General features: G+C 46.5%; 2 protein-coding genes across 7 annotated transcripts in view; one reads left to right on the top strand and one right to left on the bottom strand.

Annotated features, from left to right (window-relative positions):
• ANKRD45 (ankyrin repeat domain 45) overlaps positions 1–20,096 on the top strand; it is a 28,236-nt gene extending 8,140 nt beyond the window's left edge. For all 6 annotated transcript variants that reach the window (XM_074960965.1, XM_074960963.1, XM_074960964.1 and 3 more), the window contains 5 exons: positions 4,531–4,830; positions 5,609–5,776; positions 11,906–12,000; positions 13,410–13,548; positions 14,939–20,096. In XM_074960965.1, coding sequence (XP_074817066.1) covers positions 4,548–4,830; positions 5,609–5,776; positions 11,906–12,000; positions 13,410–13,548; positions 14,939–14,991 — 738 coding nt within the window. In that variant the 5' untranslated portion in view covers positions 4,531–4,547 and the 3' untranslated portion in view covers positions 14,992–20,096. The remainder of the gene's footprint in view (positions 1–4,530; positions 4,831–5,608; positions 5,777–11,905; positions 12,001–13,409; positions 13,549–14,938) is intronic.
• TEX50 (testis expressed 50) lies at positions 6,596–10,714 on the bottom strand. The gene is made up of 2 exons (XM_074961979.1): positions 10,388–10,714; positions 6,596–7,069 (listed from the first exon to the last, which is right to left on the bottom strand). Exons 1-2 carry the CDS (start codon positions 10,712–10,714, stop codon positions 6,800–6,802), a joined length of 597 nt encoding a protein of 198 aa, XP_074818080.1. The 3' UTR covers positions 6,596–6,799.
• Positions 20,097–20,426: the final 330 nt, after the last annotated feature.

Here is a 20,426-nt window from a genome sequence, read left to right as displayed (position 1 = left end):
GCTCTATGTGGGCAGGGGTGAGGGGGGGATCCTGTTTACCCCCTCCCCAGTCCTGCTGCACTTGCAGTTTACTCCCGGCCCCTCCCTTACTCCAAGGACCAACCCTAGCTCCCGCCCCGCTGTGCTTTTGTCCCCAGCCCCTGCCTTGCTCCAGTCAGCAGGGACTAATCCTCCCCCCATGACCCACTGTGCTCATCTTGCCCCTGGCCCCTGCCTCGCTCCAGCTGGGGACCAATCCTTCCCCCTGACTATGCCCAGCTATCAGAGTGGATAAAAATCAATGACTTTTAAAAAAAAATCAAAAAATTGGATTTTTTAAATTTAAATCGGATTTTTGAGGGAAAAAACTATCTAAAATAGTTTTAACTAAGATACATTATATCATGGAATAGGGATTATAAATTCTAATTCTATAGTATGAGACAATATATTCATGTAATGTTTAAGAAAAGTTTTGTAAATGAGTTCTAATAGTTCATGGATTAGGGACCCAATCTTATGGGGTTCCAAAGGCTCCTGTATAGATTATTTAGGTTAATTTTTCTATCTACCCCATGGGAGTCAGTGCTCAGTCTAGAGGATACCATCAGAGATGCTTAGTTTTGCAGTTCTCAAACTGTGGATTTGCGTCTCCAGAGGTAACATGCTTGTTAACAGCAAAAATGTTTTAAAATAAATAAATAAATAATATATAGGGGTGAGAAATAATAGACCTCAGCTCTATTGTCCCTCTGTAAATTTGTGTACACAGGGTGAACCCCTTACCTCTCTTTAAAAGTGAAAAGTTTCAAAAAGTTCAATGAATAGAAGATTGTTGGGGGCAGAATAGATCTGGACAAGGAGAAGAAATCTGGAGATAAATGTGAGAAGTGAGGGACAAATGCTTTTTTGTTAAAATATTATGTTTGCAGTTGAAGAAAAAAATCCAGAATATTTAACTTTGTTGTTTTAGTTAAGTAAAACAATTTAAATGTCTGTCTGGTGGTGTTCTCCTCCTAATACAGCCTGGTAAGAAAAGCCTCCAAATATTAATGATTAACCTCTTGAATTGGAGATAGTTCACCTCCCAATGACTTCAAAAATATCTGCTTCAATTATCTTTGATAAATAAAATAACCAATCTGAAAATGAATGATTGATATAGCTGTAAAACTCATCTGAAAAGTTTTCAAAATAAATCATGGTTTAAAAATGTATAGTGTGCACCTTCTAAAAATGAAACCTACATCTCTCTGTGTTGTGAAGAATATGTATTAAGGTTATAACAACCAACAAGAATGCACTTTTATGTAGAAACCCAGGATTAAATCAAGTCTTCCTAACTAGTGATTTAAGTCATGATTTAAATCAAATCCACCCTGCCTGCTGTGCTCTTGCCCCTAGCCTCTTCATTCCCCAGGGGGGCCCACAAATATGTTTGGTGCCGGGCCCACAAAAAGTTAGTCCGGCCCGGGGGGGAGCCGGGCCGGCTCCCTCTGGGGTGGGGAGCGCAGGGCCCAGCCTGCTCTGGGGCGGAGCACAGCCCCCGTGGGCCAGCGAGGTGGGCCAGGCTCGTCCCCCGAAGGCGGGACCCTTTGCGGAGCAGGGCCGTGGCGAGACCAGATGGGAGCTGCAGGTGGGCACTAAGGGGATGGAGCGGGACTCCTTGCCCAAAGCCTGAGGTACCTGGGTACCTGCCGCTGCCTCCCCGTGTGCCCCCTGCAGCCTTCCCGCTGGTGCCCCAGCTCCCCATAGCAAGCAGCCTCGGAGACCCCTGCCTGCCCCCCTTATTCTACATTTGGTCCTGGACATTTTTAAATTTCTTGGGGCAGTTTACCCATCTCAGGATTTCTATGGGAAGTGCTCACCTGAAGCCACAGCTGGTCAATGCAGAGATAAGCGGGCACCATGAGGCATTATAGTTACCAAACATGGAAACCTCCCCCTCTAGGTACCCAAATGCAAGGCACTGCATTTAGCCGTATGGAGTGGAAATCTATCAACTGCATGCCATAGTATGCATCCGATGAAGTGAGCTGTAGCTCACGAAAGCTCATGCTCAAATAAATTGGTTAGTCTCTAAGGTGCCACAAGTACTCCTTTTCTTTTTGCGAATACAGACTAAACACGGCTGTTACTCTGAAACCTGTCAGAATGTGTGTGTGTGACGTAATTTTTCTCGTCATGCGCAGCCATTACCCGTTCTGACAGGCTGTTTATAATGCTAAGTTTACTAGTTTTTGGAGGTTGTCAACTGAGGCTAACTATTTTTGTTGAGTTGTTTCATATTTAAGACTCTGGCAAGTGCTGCTGCATCATTTCGCTAATACTTTGTGTTAATTGTGTGTGTATGTTAAGTATTTGAGTGTATATGTTTATGTGCGAATATGCGTGTGTAGGTTGTTGAAATTCGTCATATTGATATTGTCATTGCCACTTTGTACCGTAGTGAAGCAGTACGAGGGAAGGGGAAAGGGGGGGGGGGGCAAGGTGGAAGTTTCGCCTAGGGCGCAAAATGTCCTTGCACCGGCCCTGTGTATGCCCCTTCATGCTTGGACCTCCGTTCCAGAGGACATGCTTTCATGCTGATGATTAAAAAAAATGTGTTAATTTCTGTTGGTGGCATCTGACTCAGATGATGCAAATGAAGGTGCATTGGTCTGCACTGCTTTGGATCATTTTTATTTTACTGTGCAAATACTTGTAATAAATAATAATATAAAGTGAGCACTGTATATTTTGTATTTCGTGTTGTAATTGAAATCAAAATATTTGAAAATGTAGACAAACATCCAAAATATTTATAATGCATTTAAATAGGTATTCCATTATTAACAGTGTGATTAAAACTGTGATTAATCATAACTATTTTTTAATTTAGTTAATTTGTTTTGTGTTAATCGCTTGTGTTAACTGCAATTAATTGACAGTCCATATATATACAAAAAACATAGTGTGCCCAGTTTCATGGGGTTAAAAACTATGTCCCTGTCCCCCAATCAATATCACTGTTGCTAGCTTCCTAGGGCTGTAATTAATTGCCTCACAACAACCTTGCAAATTTACATTATTATCCCCAATTTACCAGTGGTGAAACCAACACATGGAGAAGTTATGTGACTTTTTCTGAGGTCACACAGGGCCTCATACAACGTCTACTGAACTCAGTGGGAGTTTTTCCACTGATTTCAGTGGGTGATGGAGCAAGCCCATTGCTAATAAGTGACAAAGCAAAGTCTAGAACCCAGCAATCCCAACTTTCACTGGTCCATTCTAATAATTAGTCTGTGCAGACTCCCCAGCAGCTGCAAGAGAATAGGAGCCCATGATTTTCAATACCAAAATATGAAAAGGAGTACTTGTGGCACTTTAGAGACTAACAAATTTATTTGAGCATAAGCTTTTGTGAGCTACAGCTCACTTCATCGGATGCATGCAGGTATGCATCCGATGAAGTGAGCTGTAGCTCACGAAAGCTTATGCTCAAATAAATTTGTTAGTCTCTAAAGTGCCACAAGTACTCCTTTTCTTTTTGTGGATACAGACTAACATGGCTGCTACTCTCAATACCAAAATAATTATCCTTCTCCAGCAGCCCAGTTAGTAAAAGGTAAAACCATGAATTGCTATAAAAGAAAAGGAGTACTTGTGGCATCTTAGAGACTAACAAATTTATTTGAGCATAAGCTTTCGTGAGCTACAGCTCACTTCATCGGATGCATACTGTGAAAAGTACAGAAGATCTTTTTATACACACAAACTATTGCTATGTTTCATTTTAGCCAGCAGGGGGAGCCAGTAATGGGATGAATATACAGTAATGGAAATAAATTGACACTGGGCAGAAAAATTACATCTGAATACTTTATGTAAGGGCTACTAAGTTCAAAGAAAGTTCATTGTCTTGCTCATACCAATCTCTGCCTGATGTATAAACTCATGGAAATCTGTCTTAATTTATCACAATGATCTGCACTTAATTGGTTGCTAGTTAATTTGATCTACTCTGCCTGAGTTAGGTGGCAAGCCCTTTTAAACACTACATTCTGCAAAACTGGCATGTGCATTGGTAACACTGTATCGCCAACCCCAAAGTTCAAAACTCTTGAGCCTGACACACACAAATCACAAAACTGGCTTTAAAATCATGAGATTAAAAAAAAAAAAAAGTAAACGTTAGGTTCTTGGTATTTGCCCCTCTGGGGTTTAAGCCATTAGGATGGACATTTTCCAGCTGTACTCTGCAGCCATGAGGGACAAAGTGTACTTTGTTTTTTAAATGAAAGCTGAGATTCTCATGTAATATCATGGTTCCAACAGCTGGGGCTTTAAGAAAAATCACAGGACCCATGATAAAATAATGAAAGCTGGCCACACTGTAAATAAAAATAATACGTTCATATCAGGGAGGGTCATTGGTGAACATTGGATGTGCCCCATTCTATTTTGGAAAAGACCCAGGTTACAATCCTGGTGAATATATATATGGGCAAACCACAAAACCAATCAGCTGCTTTAAAGGATTCCATACTGTTCCTCCTTTTTTGGCAGACACTGCTCTAGAGACAATGGAGCTAGGAGAAGCAAAACAGCCAGCAGATACAGGGGAGCCTAAGGAGCCAGAGTATTCTAACCCTCTCCTGAGGCCTGCTCTCACTGGAGATGTGGAGGGTGTGCAGCAGATTTTTGCTGACCCAGAAGACCCTGATGGTGAAAAGGCCATGCAACTTCTCATGGAAAAGGACATCGTAGGGAGAGACCTACTGTATGCAACCAGCATGGCTGGACAGAGTGCAGTCATCAGAGCACTGGCAAAATACGGAGTGGTCATGAAGGATAAAACAGCCAGAGGTATGCTGCTGATAGCAGTGGGCAACGGATTAGGCCCCATACCTGCTCACTCCGGCCCTGACCCAGTTCCCATCCAAGCCAATGCATTGACTTCATTGGTGCAGGATCAGCCCTTCTGCTCCTTCAAGCTTAGCCTGATTTCTCTGAATTCACATTCACTTACTCCTTCCACCCTCCACTCTGCCTCTGTGAAGCTTGATCCAAGCACCACTGAAGTAATGGTATCCTTTCCATTGACTTCACTAGGCTTTGGATCTGACCCGAGATCCCCACGTGGCTTTATACTCACCTCCTCTCCAAGTTCACTCACTCCCCCTATCCTGACCTCTCCTCTGTTCCCTTCCTGTAACTCTCCACTGTTAGAAATTGATCTTCCTGTTCTGTTGTCCCAGCTGCTTGGTCATCTCTCACTTCCTGCAACCTAAATTCTCTAACCCTCTTGCCGCAAAACTTCCCTTTCCCCTGTCGTACCACTGATTCCAGACTTCACATGCCTTTCCCCTCCCCTCCGTGGCTGGCTCCTTCCCTGTACATTTTGTCTGAGGATTGCCCTTGGCCACAATTTTCTCCCCCTACTCCCGCCCCCGACTCTGCTGTGCAGCACTGGTTAGTTGCTGACGTCCCCTCCAGTGGCAGCTGCATTACAGGGGGGTTTCACATGTACTTAGCACTTTGGGAAGAAAATTGCTCTGAAAATGCAAAGTATTATTAGCTGGCATTTGACCCCCAGCAAGATACCTCTCCCTTTGGTTCTGATGACTTCTCTATCATTCCACAGGTTACACACTCCTCCACTGTGCTGCGGCCTGGGGCCAGCTGGAGACTTTGAAAACTCTGGTAGAACTGGAAGCTGATATTCTAGCGATGACCTTCCGGGGTGAAAAGGCCCGAGATATAGCCGACCGTTATGCACAGACAGACTGCGTCGAATTCCTGGACTGGGCAGGTGAGACTGGTAACGCCCAACTACACAGGGGAGGTTGTGATCACCATGGGTTAGAGCCTCAGCTGGTGAAAGTCCATCAGAGCTCCACTGGAGTGAATGAAGCTATGCTGATTTATACCAGCTGAAGATTTGACCCCCATGTCTGTAGGTCAAGTGAATTTTAAATACTACTCTAGGCCTGACCTGTAAGGTGATTGATCCAACAACAAATGCAGCTCCTAAGGTGAGATCTGCACCAGTAACTCTGTGCGTGGACCCTTGGTAGCTGCCCGTGCCCTAAAGAAAGTCCTGGATAGCAGAAACATAAAGCATCAGGCTGAGGTTCTTTGGTCCTGCCAAGTGATGCTCAGTGCAGGACCAGAGGAAAAGGGACAAAGCTGGTTTACCCTGTCCATGCAGCTCCCTGACACGCAGAGTGGTCAGGGAGCAGTTTGGCCCCTGGTGTGACCCAGCAGCTACAGTTCTAAGGGGCCATTCTAGCAGCCAGGGGTAGCTGGACACAGTGGCTCTCCAGTCATGCCCCCTGTTCCTTGGCCATGTCCACTGTGCTGGAGGAGATGGTGTACAGTGCTTATTCTGGTTCCATGCCATATGGGAATTCACCTTTGGCTAGAGGAGTCCCCAGCTAGCTGGAATAAGGCAGCTTTCCAGCTGCCTTGCATTGAGGGAGTGGCTCAAAGCAGCTGGATCACAGGAGAGAACTGGGGCTTCTTTCTGCCCAGTACAATGTTATTTTACTGACATTCCAAATTCAAACCGCTGTCACCATGCTTCTGAAAGACTTTTTTTAATAGTCCCTCTTTCTCCCCTCCTGCTTCCCCACCTTGTCCATGGGAACATGGACAGCGTTCAACTCTCAAACTGTCATCATTAGATAAACATTCAAACAAACAGCCATCGACTTCAGATTGGCTCAGTCCTTGACCTCCCCACGCTCCTGCCTTCACAATATCTTAGCAAAGAATATGTATAAACAATTATTAGAGCACGAAAATATGATTGTTGTCTGAGGAGTCCTTTCGCTTATACTTCGTGCATCACAGTATCCATGCTGGAGCTGTGGCTGTACGGACAAATAGGGAAGATCTCTTCATCCTTAATTTCTTCTTCCTTCCTCTTCTTACTTAACTTCCGGTGCCTGGCTTCTTTCCTATGATGGTGGCATACGTACTTCAGGTATTTCATCATGATAGACGTGTTTGCCACCAGCCTGCAGAGCATTTTGTCGACGTTGCAGGTGCACTCAGCATGAAATTCTGTCGTGACAGAAACGGAAGAGGTCTCCACGGACACCTGGAAAGACAAAGCAGATGACATTGTGACAGTAATTCTTTTCATCGAGAGCCAAAAGCCACCAGCCTGGCTTTATTTCTTACTTACTAATTCAAGAGTCCGCAGGCCAGATCTTCAGCTGGTGTAAGTCACCTCCACCGACGTCAGTGGAGTGATGCTGATTTACACCAGCCTGGGGATCTGGCCCATAGAATTGAGCAGAACTACTCTTCGTTACCCGAGCAGGGGATCTGATCCATGGACTTCAATGGAGGTATGCTGGTTTACACCAGCCTGGGGATCTGATCCAGTCTGTTGTTCTCCAGAGATTTACTCTCTGCAAGTCGTTATAAGAAAACTTCAGACTTATCCTCCCATCCACCTGCTAAGGCTCCCACTGGGTTCTACCCTAGCTGTTACAGTACTTTCAAATGTCTCCATTGCCCATTCTAGGGCTTAAATCAATCTCTAACTCTTAGGGTCTAGGATGAGACCTTCCTGGGGGCAGATCACCCCCACATCTGCCTACAGGAGGTTTCTTGCACCTTCCTCGCAAGTGTCTGGTTTTGCCAGAGACAGGAAGTCTGAGCCAGTCTGGCCGTTCCTATGTTATGTTCATGGTGCATGAGAGAAATTCTTGAGTGAATCCATGCTACGGAGTCCTTTGCCATTAGATTCAGTCTTCAGAATAGCAATTCAGTTTAAAATGATGAGGCCCAGTTGACCTGTCCCTTTAAAATCAGCCCTTTCCTCTTTGATGGTTCATGGAGAGGTTTCAAGCCTCTTGGAACGGTGCTGAAGAGGGAGCCAGAGCATTTTAAATGATCAACAAGTCAAGTTTCTTAAGCATCTTCTAGAGACTGCTGACGAAGGGTCTAATCCTGGGCCTGCTGAAGTCAATGGCAAAACTCTTCATCGGTTTGAGCAGGTGAGCTGTAAGGGCCACTTCCTGATGCACTTACGCTGAGCTGTACCTTGCTTTGTGAATAGTCCCAATGACATACAGCGCTCTGCCCCAAAAGCACCAGGGTCCAGGTCCTCAAAGGTATCTAGGCTCCTAATTTCCATTGATTTCAGTGGAAGTTGGGAGCCAAAATACTTGGAGGACCTGCCCCAAGATCTGACTGCAACTGAAAGCCCATGTGCAAGTATGTTGCCTCACTGAGGGCACTGCGTGGTCTGAGTACAGACGGCAGCCCTGCCACGTGGGCAAGCCAGAGGAAATCCTTGGACTTGGATTAATTAAGTGTTTGCAGCAGCAAGGTCCCAGGCATTGACTGTTTGGTGATCACCAACCATTTGGAGTGTTACCCGTATCATCTCTTCTCTGTTCCTTTCCTTACCTCTTCGGATTCAGAGAGCACCATTCAGTAACCCTAATCCAGTGGTTCTCAACCAGGGGTCCCTTGGGGGCCATGGGCAGGTTTCAAGAGGTGGGGGCAGAAAGCCAAACCCCCACCATGCAGGACTGCAGCCTGGGGCCCTGAGCCCTACCACCCGGGGTTGAAGCCAAAGCCTGAGCAACTTAGCTTCATGGTGCCCCCTGTGGCGTAGGGCCCCGGGCAGTTGACCTTCTTGTTACCCCTTAACGCTGGCCTTGGCTTTTATATGCAGAAAAACAGTTGTTGTGGCACAGGTGGGCTGTGGAATTTTTATAGCATTTTGGGAGGCCTCAGAAAGGAAAGGTTGAGAACCTCTTCACTAACCGACACGGTAAACTCTCTGGGGCAGGGACGTAAGAACATAAGAACAGCTATACTTGGTCAGACCAAAGGTCCATCCAGCCCAGTATCCTGTCTACTGATAGTGGCCAATGCCAGGTGCCCCAGAGGGAGTGAACCTAACAGGTAATGATCAAGTGATCTCTCTCCTGCCATCCATCTCACCCTCTGACAAACAGAGGCTAGCGACACCATTCCTTACCCATCCTGGCTAATAGCCATTAATGGACTTAACCTCCATGAATTTATCCACCTCTCTTTTAAACCCTGTTATAGTCCTTGCCTTCACAACCTCCTCAGGCAAGGAGTTCCACAGGTTGACTGTGCGCTGTGTGAAGAAGAACTTCCTTTTATTTGTTTTAAACCTACTGCCCATTAATTTCATTTGGTGGCCCCTAGTTCTTATATTATGGGAACAAGTAAATAACTTTTCCTTATTCACTTTCTCCACACCACTCATGATTTTGTATACCTCTATCATATCCGCCCTTAGTCTCCTCTTTTCCAAGCTGAAAAGTCCTAGCCTCTTTAATCTCTCCTCATATGGGGCCCATTCCAAACCCCTAATGATTTTAGTTCCCTTTTTCTGAACCTTTTCTAATGCCAGTATATCTTTTTTGAGATGAGGGGACCACATCTGTACGCAGTATTCAAGATGTGGGCATACCATGGATTTATATAAGGGCAATAAGATATTCTCCATCTTATTCTCTATCCCTTTTTTAATGATTCCTAACATCTTGTTTGCTTTTTTGACTGCCGCTGCACACTGCATGGACGTCTTCAGAGAACTATCCACGATGACTCCAAGATCTTTCTCCTGATTAGTTATAGCTAAATTAGCCGCCATCATATTGTATGTAAAGTTGGGGTTATTTTTTCCAGTGTGCATTACTTTACATTTATCCACATTAAACTATTTTTGTTTTACTACTGTCTGTACAGCACCTAGCACCATGGGACCCTGATCTTTTACTGGGGTCCATAAGTGCTATTCTAATACAAATAATAGTGATAGCATAAGGGTGGGCTTTCCCTAGACCTCTGGCCATATCCAGAGGACTCCCACCTCCCCCAGGAAATGGGACACAAGGCTCAGGGATGATCCAAGCCAAAGTGGTGGGTGCTATCCTAGGCTGGTTGCTATTTCCCACATTTAAGTGCCTTGACTCTAGCTGTTCATAGCCTCTAGTTGTATCATGGCACAAAACTCGACAGCTGACAACCGTCCCTGGCCCTCTGGCCAACACAGGATATTTCAACACCTAAATAAGTGGTCTGACTTCCCAAAGTGCCAAGCACACAGCAGAGCCCCTGGAGAGATGGGTACCATCAATGGGAGATCTTAAGTGCTTGGTATTTTTGACAATCAGGCCACTTTCAGAGTGTCCAAACATGGACTTAGCTTTAGGCTCCTATTTCTGAACCTCTTGGCCTTGGTGTCTTCAATGGCGCCTCAAAATGGAGGCACCCAAAATTAGCAGACACTTTTGAAAAGTTAGGCTTAAGTGACTTGCTCAAGGCCACCCAGTGAGTCAGTAGCAGAGTTAGTCAATTTCCAGTCCCATGCTCTAATCTAACCAGCATCATTCCTACCTTGCTCATTTACATCACTCACCTTCTTCTGCGGTCTTCTCAATTTGCTCCAAAGACAGCGTACACATAAGCCCCCTAGGAGGAAAAGTATAACTTTGCAGCTGGCACACAGAACCTCCAAGCATCCTTTGGCTATTTCCAGGTGAGTAAAGCAGTGAGACAGTTGGTCCAGAGGGTAGGGCAGGCAGTTAGATTGAAGCGGAGTTCCAAGCTGCAGTTGCTCCAGATCCTCTGGAAGAATTTCCCATCCAACTCTGACCCAGCTTGGGCGATCACAAAGGCAGAGGCTGTCTTGGAACAAGATGACAATCCAGACAGGAAAGACTAGGGAGGCGCCTCGGACAAACATCGTCTTTTTTTAAGAGGAAAGATCTCCAGTGACTTGATTGTCAGCATGTACCAACTGCAGCCAGAGATCCAGCAGCAAATAGTCTTTAAAGTTCATACTGTAGTGCCTTGGATGGATTTTAAGCAAATGAAACCCTCCAGCCTGGCGTTTCGTGGCTTGGGACCAAGCTCCAGTCCTGAGTGCCAGAGAAGTTGTCGGCTGGTGACATCATCAGCCAGTGGCGTTTGCTTTCAAGAAAGGTATTGTGATGTCATAAAGATCTCAAAGGTTTTCTCAGTGGGCACCGTAAGGAGTTAAAGATATAAGCAGCCTAACATGGTCTAGCAGCGAGAGTGGGGAAGGGGGAGTTAGAAAGACTGACTTCTAATCCCAGCTCTGCAACTGATTTAGCCGCTCTGTGACTCAGTTCCCCATTTGTAAAATGGAGATAATATTGACCCGTTTTGTACAGTGCTTTGAAATCCACAGATGAAAGGAGCTATATAAGTGCAAACTATTATTAATACAGATGTTTGACTTGCCAAGGATGCTGTGCTAGTACAGCCAGTTATAATTATGGAACTAGGTAACATGAGAAACCATGTGCACACAACTAGTCTTATTGAAGTCACAGCTCCTTGTGTGAGTAACTGCTCTGTTATGAGTCAGGGGTTCACAGTCTGGCCCCCCAATGACTTGGTCAGGGCAGTGCTCTGTGTTGTGCTCTTTCGAAGATGCACAGTTTTGCCAATGACTGACCCCTCAGGTTTACACCCTTAGTGTAGGTGTGACCCTGTGGAAGGCTGAGCTCTTGGGACTTCCCCTGAAGTCCAGGGGAGCTAGGGGCACCCACCACCTCACAGGAGCAGGCCCATCATTTCTAGATCCTTAGCTTGCATAAATTGGCATTGAAGGCAGTGATTTACACCAGCTGAGGATCTGTCCTGTTGTGCCTAGTTTCCCAATCTGTAAAATGGGACAATAGACTTATCTACCTCCCGGGAGTGTGGTGAGGCTCCATTCATTAATATTTATAAACCCCAAGGGCTTCCAAGGAAGGGCAAATAATTAGTACCTAAATAGCCTTAAAGCAGTCTGGATCAACATGAGACACAAGGCTGGTTCCTTTTGTGTAGCAGTCTCTCTATAAGCCCCTGCCTCGTTCTGTGAGCACTTCCCCATGACTAACCTCACGTGTGTCCTGTTTCGCAGAAGCTAAGCAGGCTCTGTGGACGTTCATCGCCCACATCCAGGCAACCATTGCAGACCCAGAAAAGGTGCAGGGAAGGCTGAACAAGGAAGACAAGGTACAATGCAGAGCTCTTATCAGGAGAACTGACCTATTTGCAATAAACTTTAGAACTGCCTTCATGATTCCACGTGGGGATATGTTTTCTGCTCACACCGCCCTTTGCAGAAAGGCTTCCCCAGCCAAAGGGGTGGAGACTACACTCAGCAGTGCTTGCAATGGGGAGCAGATCAGCGTATGAATGGTAGTACTTTGTTATCCTGCTGGAGAAGGTGCTGGATAAACACAAAGGCTCAGATCCCAAAGGTATTTGGGTGTCTAACTCCCATGGATTTCAATGGGAGTTGGACACCTAAATCCCTTTGAGGATCTGAGCCCAAATGCTTTGCGCATATGAATGAAGCCTTATAGGTCCTGTGCGAGGTGAGTGTTATCCCCATTTACAGATGGGGAAAGCGACCCGCGGAGAGGTGAAGTGGTTATTCCAAGGTTACACAGGGAGACCGGAGACCGTGCTCCTCCCTCCTGCTCTAGCACTTTCACTGCACTCTTAGTGCTGGATTGCTTGGCACCTCGTGTTGCTTTGCAGCATCTCCTGTAGCCCAACAGCGTTTATGGGCTCTGAAGAGAGTTGCGCCCAGTTCTCCTGAGCCCAGAGGCACAGCAAGAGTGACCGTCCGGTTCTGGATGATATCTTGGGAGCTCCTGGCTCCCAGTCCTGTGATCTGATCACTACACCATACCTCTCTCTTCAATTAACTGATACAAACTTAATCAATGTGCCTTATTTGTAACTTCTACCAGGAGAGACCAGATTTAGTTCAAGGCCAATGTTGCATCCTCTCTTTTGTGGCTGGCAGAGGCAGGCATGTAAGAAATCGCACAGGCAGTTTGACCCTGGGTTGCTACCTGGCCTTCTGATTGGTTGAGAGGGGCCACTCGTAACATCATCTAAAATGAAGTACCATATATATTTGTTCATAAGCCGAATATTTTTGGTAAAGAAAAGTGACGCATCGAAGAGCGGGGGTCGGCTTATAAACAGGTCTACACCAAAATTTGATGATTTTAAACTCTATGAAATCATTGAATTGAATATCTAATACATTGTAGTTTTGTTTACCTGGAGTGTCTGCAGGCATGGAGCCCCTCAGTTCCCTGTGGCCGCAGTTCACCGCCATTGGCTGGGAACGGTGAACCACGGCCACAGGGAGCTGAGCGGCTCCGTACCTGTGAACACTCCAGGTAAACAAAACGTCCCAATCCGCCAGTGGCTTACCCTGGTGGGCCGGGAGCCAAACCCTGAAATATAGGGTCGGCTTATGAAAGAGTAATACAGATTTTACTATTTTTACCTATCCATCTTGGGGTCGGCTTATAAACGAACTGGCTAATGAACAAGCATATACTGTAATTGATTTCCGGAGCTCGCCTTCTAAAGGTTAATGTCCCTTGTCTCTTCTACAGAACATGTCTCTCAGCGCCTGTCGTGTAAAATCTGACTGGCTTGAGAACACCAAGGAGCCCACCAGACAAGACTTTCTGGATCAGAAGCAGCAGCTGGAAGATATCATGCTTCCCATCTTCACAAAGCTGGCCATGCCCCGTGAGTATTGGGGCTACAGAGCTCATAGCCTTACGGGCAGGATGAATCTGTTATATGATTTTCAATATCTATATGTAATAAATACATAATAATAATAATAATTAATGGACATTAATAAATTACTGAAAAATAAATTCAAATAATCATAGCCACTGAATACAGGGTGGGCTCTTGAGTGACCATATCAATTAAAATGGTATACATGTGTTGCCCTACACAACATAGTATATGATATTTCTAGGACAAGATTACCTCAGGGAGTGCGGTGGCGGAAAGATTATGGGCCCCATTCTCTGGTCCTTTAGGGTAGCTTTGTGCTGGTCTCCACCCCTGCTGACTGGAGGGCGGGGAGGGAGGGATGAACACCTCCGTCCTTGTGTGTACAGAAGGTGCTTAGACTCCAGGCAGACAGGTGCCATAACGGAATGCGGGTGGAGAGATGGAAACCTGAGACGGGGAGGAATGGATCTGAAGAGTTATTCACTGTTGAGTTAGGAATGTGAGAAGGACACGCCAGAGGCCAGGGAACCTCCTAAGGATGCAGGGGGCTCTTTTCCTCCCACTGCCGGGAAATCCTGGATTTCCTTCCTCAAACGTATCCCATCCCTGATTATCCCTGGCTCGGACGCCCTCCCACTCCCCGTCAGCATCCCACAGTCACCCAGCCTTTTGACCCCTGCCACTCAAATCCTGATCTTGGAGCCACATAAAACCCTAGGGCCAGCACCTCCAAACTCATCACTGCCTCCAACCAGAGCCCTCTCTAAGTGCTCCCACTCCCCGCTTCTCTCCTCTATCCAAACCCCTGCTCTCCAGCCCAGGCCACAGGCTCTGCTTTCCTCAATACCTGAATCCCTGGACTGCCCTAATCTTCCCACTCAGTCCCCGCTTCCTGGCTAGTCTTTTCCCAGCCATCTGCTGTCATGAGAATGAAGCCAGAGAGGACTGTAAAGCTGAAGGGGCAGGGAAGCAAGTGATGGGGAAGAGACCCTGCAAGCTCTAAGGGAGTCGCTCTGCATGTGCCAGCTGTGCTGGGACTCCCCTTAGACACCAAAGGAAATTCCCAGACAAAGACTTTGTTAGCTGGAGTTAAGATGGAGAGCATGTCAGAGACTTCAGACTAAAACCCCTCCCAGGGACTAAAAGCACTGAGATTCAATAGCTCTGATGAGGAAGGGACACACAGCAAGGGAATGGTCATTCAGCATTGCTGTCAAAAGTGACAAGAGCACATAGCCCTGTCTCTAGGTCTGGTGATGATGTTGACAGTTTCCTCAGCTATCTCAGCTGCAATGCATTGTATTTGCTGTATCCATTAGTCTGTAACTGCACTAGAAGAGGCAGTATTAGAACGCAATGAAGCATCACTTGGAAATCTGCTGTCTTGCAGGTCCTCTGACAGCTAAGAGCACCAGGTCGGCGCTGAACTGCAGCAAAATCTGAAGCTTCATTTCCACAGCTCTTGCCTGCCTCGGGGTCTTATATTTTTTTAAGCCTCACACATATATAGTCATTAATCTGAACATACAGCCCGAGAGCCAAACTTTGGTATTTCCAGGACAAGATTACCTGAGGGTGTGCGGTGGCGGAAAGATTATGGGAGAGGCTGGATCCACATGCAGACGCAGCAGCATGGACCCATCTGTGAATAGTTTCTAAATGCCAAGATAGCAAGGTTGCTTTGCGGTTCGTGGAAGGTCAGATGAGGTGCTGGCTACCCTACATTACCGGAGTCAGTGGCACTTTAAATTCAATTCAACGAGACTTTATTGGCATGACAAGCTTTACAAGTGTTGCCAAAGCATAAGAAAGGGACAGACCCCTCAGGACTCTGTCAGAGGCAGGGATGACCCACTCATGATGAGATTAGACACTGTCTTTGGGGTTAGATGTCCTGTAGCTAGGTGTCATAGCTGGCCCTTTCTGATCCAGAGGCTGGTTGTTTCAGCACCTCAGTAATTTAGAGGCTGATCTTGAGGTGCTGAGCACCTGCAACTCCCAGTGACTCCAATAGGGGCAGCCCTTCTCAGGGGCAGGGTTTTCATTATAGTGTTTTTTTTCCACCACAAGTCTACTAATTGCAGACCTGCCTGAGATCCCCAGTGCCTGCTCACCCTGAACTTTCCACTTTAAAAAAATCAGCCTGACCTTGCAGTTCTTCTTTGATGCTTTCCCAGGTGTAGCTGTTGTCCCAGATGGCAGAAAACCTTCTGACGATCATGCCTCCTGACACAGGAAGGACAAAGCACAGCTGGACTGTCAGGCTCCCTCTCCCACTTCAGTTATTACTATAGGGCCCTAGTCATGTGAGGTGCTTTGCAAACATAGACGGCAAAGGCCCTGTCCTGGAGAGTTTGCAATCTAAAAATAGCAAGTCTCTTACCTGTCCCTCCCTCGAATCAATGGGTGTAGTTTAAAATCCTGCAGCCGAGCATGTGCTGGAGGCTGTGCTCTGGCTACCCTGGCTGTCCTTTGCAGAGCTTCTGGGTTTTTTTTTCCATGCTGGTTTAAACCTCAGTCTCGTTCTCGTTCGGGTCAAGGTCGTTCTGTGACGGGGATGAGGGCTCGGCCTACATGTGCTCATTGTGTTCTGGACCAAACGTGGGTGGTCCCCAAGGGTTATGCTGGGGCACCTTTCCCTGGCTGGAATCGCCTGGGTGCCAGAGCCTCGGTGATTTGCCTCCCATTCTGTAGTGCTACATGCTTTCCACAAGCACGGTGCTCACAAGAGGCTTTCAGCCAGGATCCCTCAGAATGAATTCCATCCGTTCAGCTGGCTAGTGGAGCCAGCACATGGCTGCTCAGACAATCTCCTTGATGATGCAAAAAATTAATCAAATAGCATAAAAGCTCCTTGGCCATCCAGCATGACTCACTGTCATGGCAGCAGGCAGAAAGCCAGCTTGCACCAAACATGCTGTAAAATGAGTCAAATCCACTGTGGTAGGAGCCATTGCTTTCGATTACTTAGCTGTCCTGTGCATGCACCCTTCATTTGAGCTCTGCCTGGGTTCCTAAGGCAAGCTGGTGGGTAAGTCAGGGAACAGCTATGTTTGGCCCCTCTGTTACCACAGGCACCTTATAAAATGCCCTGTTTAAAAAGTGTACCTGTCCGTTCACTCCAGGTGCAGTTCAGCCTATGTGGATAGCCACTGCAAAGCTCATGCCTCATTTAAACCTGACTTAGAAGGTTTAAGTGGAGCATAGGCCTTGCTCTGGCTCTCTGCATGAGGGGAGGAGAATGTCACAAAGAGCTGACACATTGCTAACCAAGAGGACGTGACCCTCAAGTGTCAGTGTAAAGGACTTGCTCAGGGGGGCCCTGTGAATGACTACCTTAGATGCACCTGTATATGTGGCTCTGAGTCTGCTCTGAGCGTCCCATCCTGGAGCTGTGTGACTCCTCAAAAACTATTCCAGCAGCTACAGCTGCTAGATCTCTTTGTAGCTGGCAGTTAACAAGCTGAACTCACTTGGAGGTAATAAAACCTGTTCTGCTCTCGGTTAAAGTGCAGTTATGGTCAGAAAAGGGTCTGTAAAAATAGCCAATTGATTTGCAGAGCACCTTTGAGTTCCAGCTGACCTCAGTGCTTTTGGCCCGTCTCAACGTTAAGTCTTGTTTATTGTCAAACCAGCACACACCCCTTCACGGCAGATGGGAAAGCTGTTGCAACCTGCATAAGGGTCCTTCCTCCACTTTCTTCCAATCTGCAGTCTTCACTCATGGTGCATACATGGCTCACGTTGGGCACAATGTAAATAGCATGACCTCCTTTTTTCTCAGCACCTCTCGTTTCACTAAGGTCCATTTCTCACCTGAGCCCCTTGCTGGGTTTTTCCCCTCTTGTAACTGGTAAATCTACCCTTTTCCACAGGAAGTGCAAATGAGTGTGCAAACATTCACTCTTGCCTTGCTGCATTTGACTCTTCCTCCTGTGTATTTGTACCTCTCCCGTTTTTGATCATAAGTAACTTTTAAAGCAAAGAAACACTCAGTAAAGACAGAGATGGAGCAGTGCTGCAGGCTGCCATAGCATTCTTAGCTGTTTTTAGGAGGTCAGGAAAGCCTCTGGAAGCTCAGAGTCCTGGCCTTGGCAACCACTAGGAGGCAGCATGGTCAGGTAGATAGGGTTTGGATTGGGAGTCAGGAGACAGAGCTTCTACTCTTGGCTCAGGCACTGACCTATGTGGGACCTTGGGCAAATCACTTACCCCATCTGTGCCTAATTCCCCTCTCAGCCTTTGTCTTGTGCAATTTAGATTGCAAGCTCTTGAGGGAAAAGATGACATTTTGCTCTATGTTTGCCCTAGCCCAGCAAGTCTGATTTTCCTTGGGACCCCTTGGTGTTACCTTCAAATAAACAGTCGCCTTGCTGCTGAATACGGCACTGATACTGCCTTTGTGAAAGGAGCAGCTTCACAGCCCACAGGGCAGGAAGCCCTGGCCTATCACCCTCTCAAAATAGGCATGAGGTGTTCATTCCTGGCACAGAGGTGATGCTAAGAGACTGGCTGAGGGCTCTGTGCCTCAAGGCCTTGGAGCTCCTGGAAAAGGCTCTGCCCCTTGGCTATAACCATCTCCCACTGTGACATTAGAAAAGGGAATGGTGGGGTGTTACCAGTGAAGTGCTGTGAGCAATAGCAACATGAGCCAGAGGAAGCAGCAGAAAATAGAAACGAGGCCAAGGATCCACAGCACGTGGCCAGGCAGTGACGTAGGTTTCAAGCAGTGGTGAAGAGTATTGGTATAATCCCCTGTGTCAGAACTGACACCAACCTCGTTGCCTGCCTCTGAAGAGCACCAGCGCTTACAACGTTCCTCCTCCTCCTCAAGAACGAGGAGCTACATCAAATCTGGTGCAACTCCAATGAAAACTACACCTGCTTCCAGCTGGTCTGCATGTGAGCCATGGGCTGCAATTCTGCAGTCAGGCACAGCTTCCACTGGGAGCTGAGCCCCTCTAATGAAGGGTTAAGCTGGGCCCAAGAGCTTTGAGCAAAGGGGGGATATAATAGAGGTCTATAAAATCATAAATGGTGTGGAAAAAATGAATAGGGAAGTGTTAATGCCTTTGCATGACACAAGAACCAGGGGTCATCTGATAAAATTAATAGGCAGCCAGTTTAAAACAGACAAGAGGAAATACTTCACACAATGGACAGTCAACCCCTGTGGAACTTGTTGCCGGGGTTGTTGTGAAAGCCAAAAGTATAACTGGGTTAAAAAAAAGATTTGGACCTATCCTCTAGAAAGTTATCTTGGCTATTAGCTAAGATGGTCAGGGATGCAACTCCATGCTTTGGGTGTTCCTAAACCTCTGGCTGCCGGAAACTGGGACTGGACAACAGGGGATGGCTCACTTGATAACAGCCCTGTTAATTCTTTCTGAAGCGCCGGGCATTGGCCTCTGTCAGACGCAGGATACTGGGCTAGATGGAGCATTGGCCTGACCCAGTCTGACTGTTCTGATGTACACTCTCCTTGGCAGCATTGTTGGGCTCACTAGCAGAGATTCCAATCTGTGGGTGGAAGAAGTGATCTGAAAGAAACCTCATCTCAGGCTATGCATATGTTAGTACCCCACACAGCTATGCAGGAGGCTGTGATTGCGTTTCCAGTCACATACTCACTAGGCCTCAGCGCTGCAGCAGGCTTTGGGGAGCAGACAAATTAATTAAAACTGTGTTGTTCCAGAGGGAGAATCTTAATGGCTTGGACAGCTATTCCTCATGAATAGCGCAGTACATTTACAAAGAACAGCCTAGGCCCTCCATTACCTCACGCAAGAAACCTTTCATCTATCAAGCTAAAGCTTCGTTAGGGCTGCTGGCTTTGTAGCACTTCTGTGCCTGTGTTAATACTTCTGTAGCAACAGTCGCGCGACCCTGAGCTAAACCTGACCACTCCTAAGCAGGTAAGTATTATCCCAGTTTTACAGAAGGGGATCTTAAGGCAACTAGAAGCTAAGTGACTTGCTCAAAGTCACATAAGGAATTTGTGGCAGAACGGGGGACAGAACCAGATATCTTGAGCTAGCCTGATAGAAAAAGTCTAAACTCCAGAACTTAGAAGTGAAGCAGAAGAAGAGCTACACCTGGGGGTCTAACTTCTACCTTCACAGGCTATTTCTAACTTTCTCATGCCCCTCATCAGGTTTTTATTAACATGGTGTTGATCCTCCAGCTGCAGCTGATTTTGCTGGTGTGTGAATGGGCAGGGCATGTATGATAGCAGAGCCTGCCAGAGAAGTGTATGGTGGTACGTTTAGGGCTGCCAGTGGTGGTGGAAGCAGAGTTTGAGGTAGTTCCTTTAACCAACTTTACTAATTCCTTTCCCTGAGAGACAAGCAAACTAGACTGGCTTCTTAGTCAAATGACTGTAATTTAAGATTTCAGAAGCCCTGGATGTAAATCCAAGCAAAGCCATGCTTCACAGTGGTGTGAAATCTAAGGTCCCCTCACACTGCTGACAAAAAACCCACCATAAATAAATAAAAAAGACTTCATAGCTAATTTAAAAATTCCTTTCCCAGAGAAACAAAAATTAACCCCGCAGCTGGCTTGATAGGGTACGGCTGTGCTTTGGGCACAGAACATAGGTTCAGTCCCTGATGAGCTTTTGTGCTGGTGAGGAAAATAAAGATGGGTGTGTTTCATGCTGACTTGTGCTGTGTGACTTACCAATTCATTGTAGTAGCACGCACCCAAAATAACACATCCTGTAGCTGGTGACGTTGGGAGCCAGTTCTGATGGTTTCAATATGTGATGGGCCCTCAGATTGGTTGTGAAAACAAAGATATCTTTGATCTCTGAGGCAACAGCTTGTGGGTGAATCACAAGTTCCTATCACTGAGAGAAAAAGCAGTGCGTGTTTCGG

Source organism: Natator depressus, chromosome 8 (assembly GCF_965152275.1).
Source record: "Natator depressus isolate rNatDep1 chromosome 8, rNatDep2.hap1, whole genome shotgun sequence".
NCBI classification, from domain to species: Eukaryota; Metazoa; Chordata; order Testudines; family Cheloniidae; genus Natator; species Natator depressus.
The sequence above is the reverse complement of the archived record's forward strand: the minus strand, read 5'-3'. Positions and strand labels throughout refer to the sequence as shown.

Bases quoted from the DNA above. Each gene is read 5' to 3' on its own strand.
- TEX50 (XM_074961979.1), bottom strand. From the start codon at position 10,714: ATGTTTGTCCGAGGCGCCTCCCTAGTCTTTCCTGTCTGGATTGTCATC. The intron at 7,070-10,387 runs GTGAGTGATGTA...TTGTCTTTCCAG, and splicing joins TGAGAAGACCGCAGAAGAAG to GTGTCCGTGGAGACCTCTTC.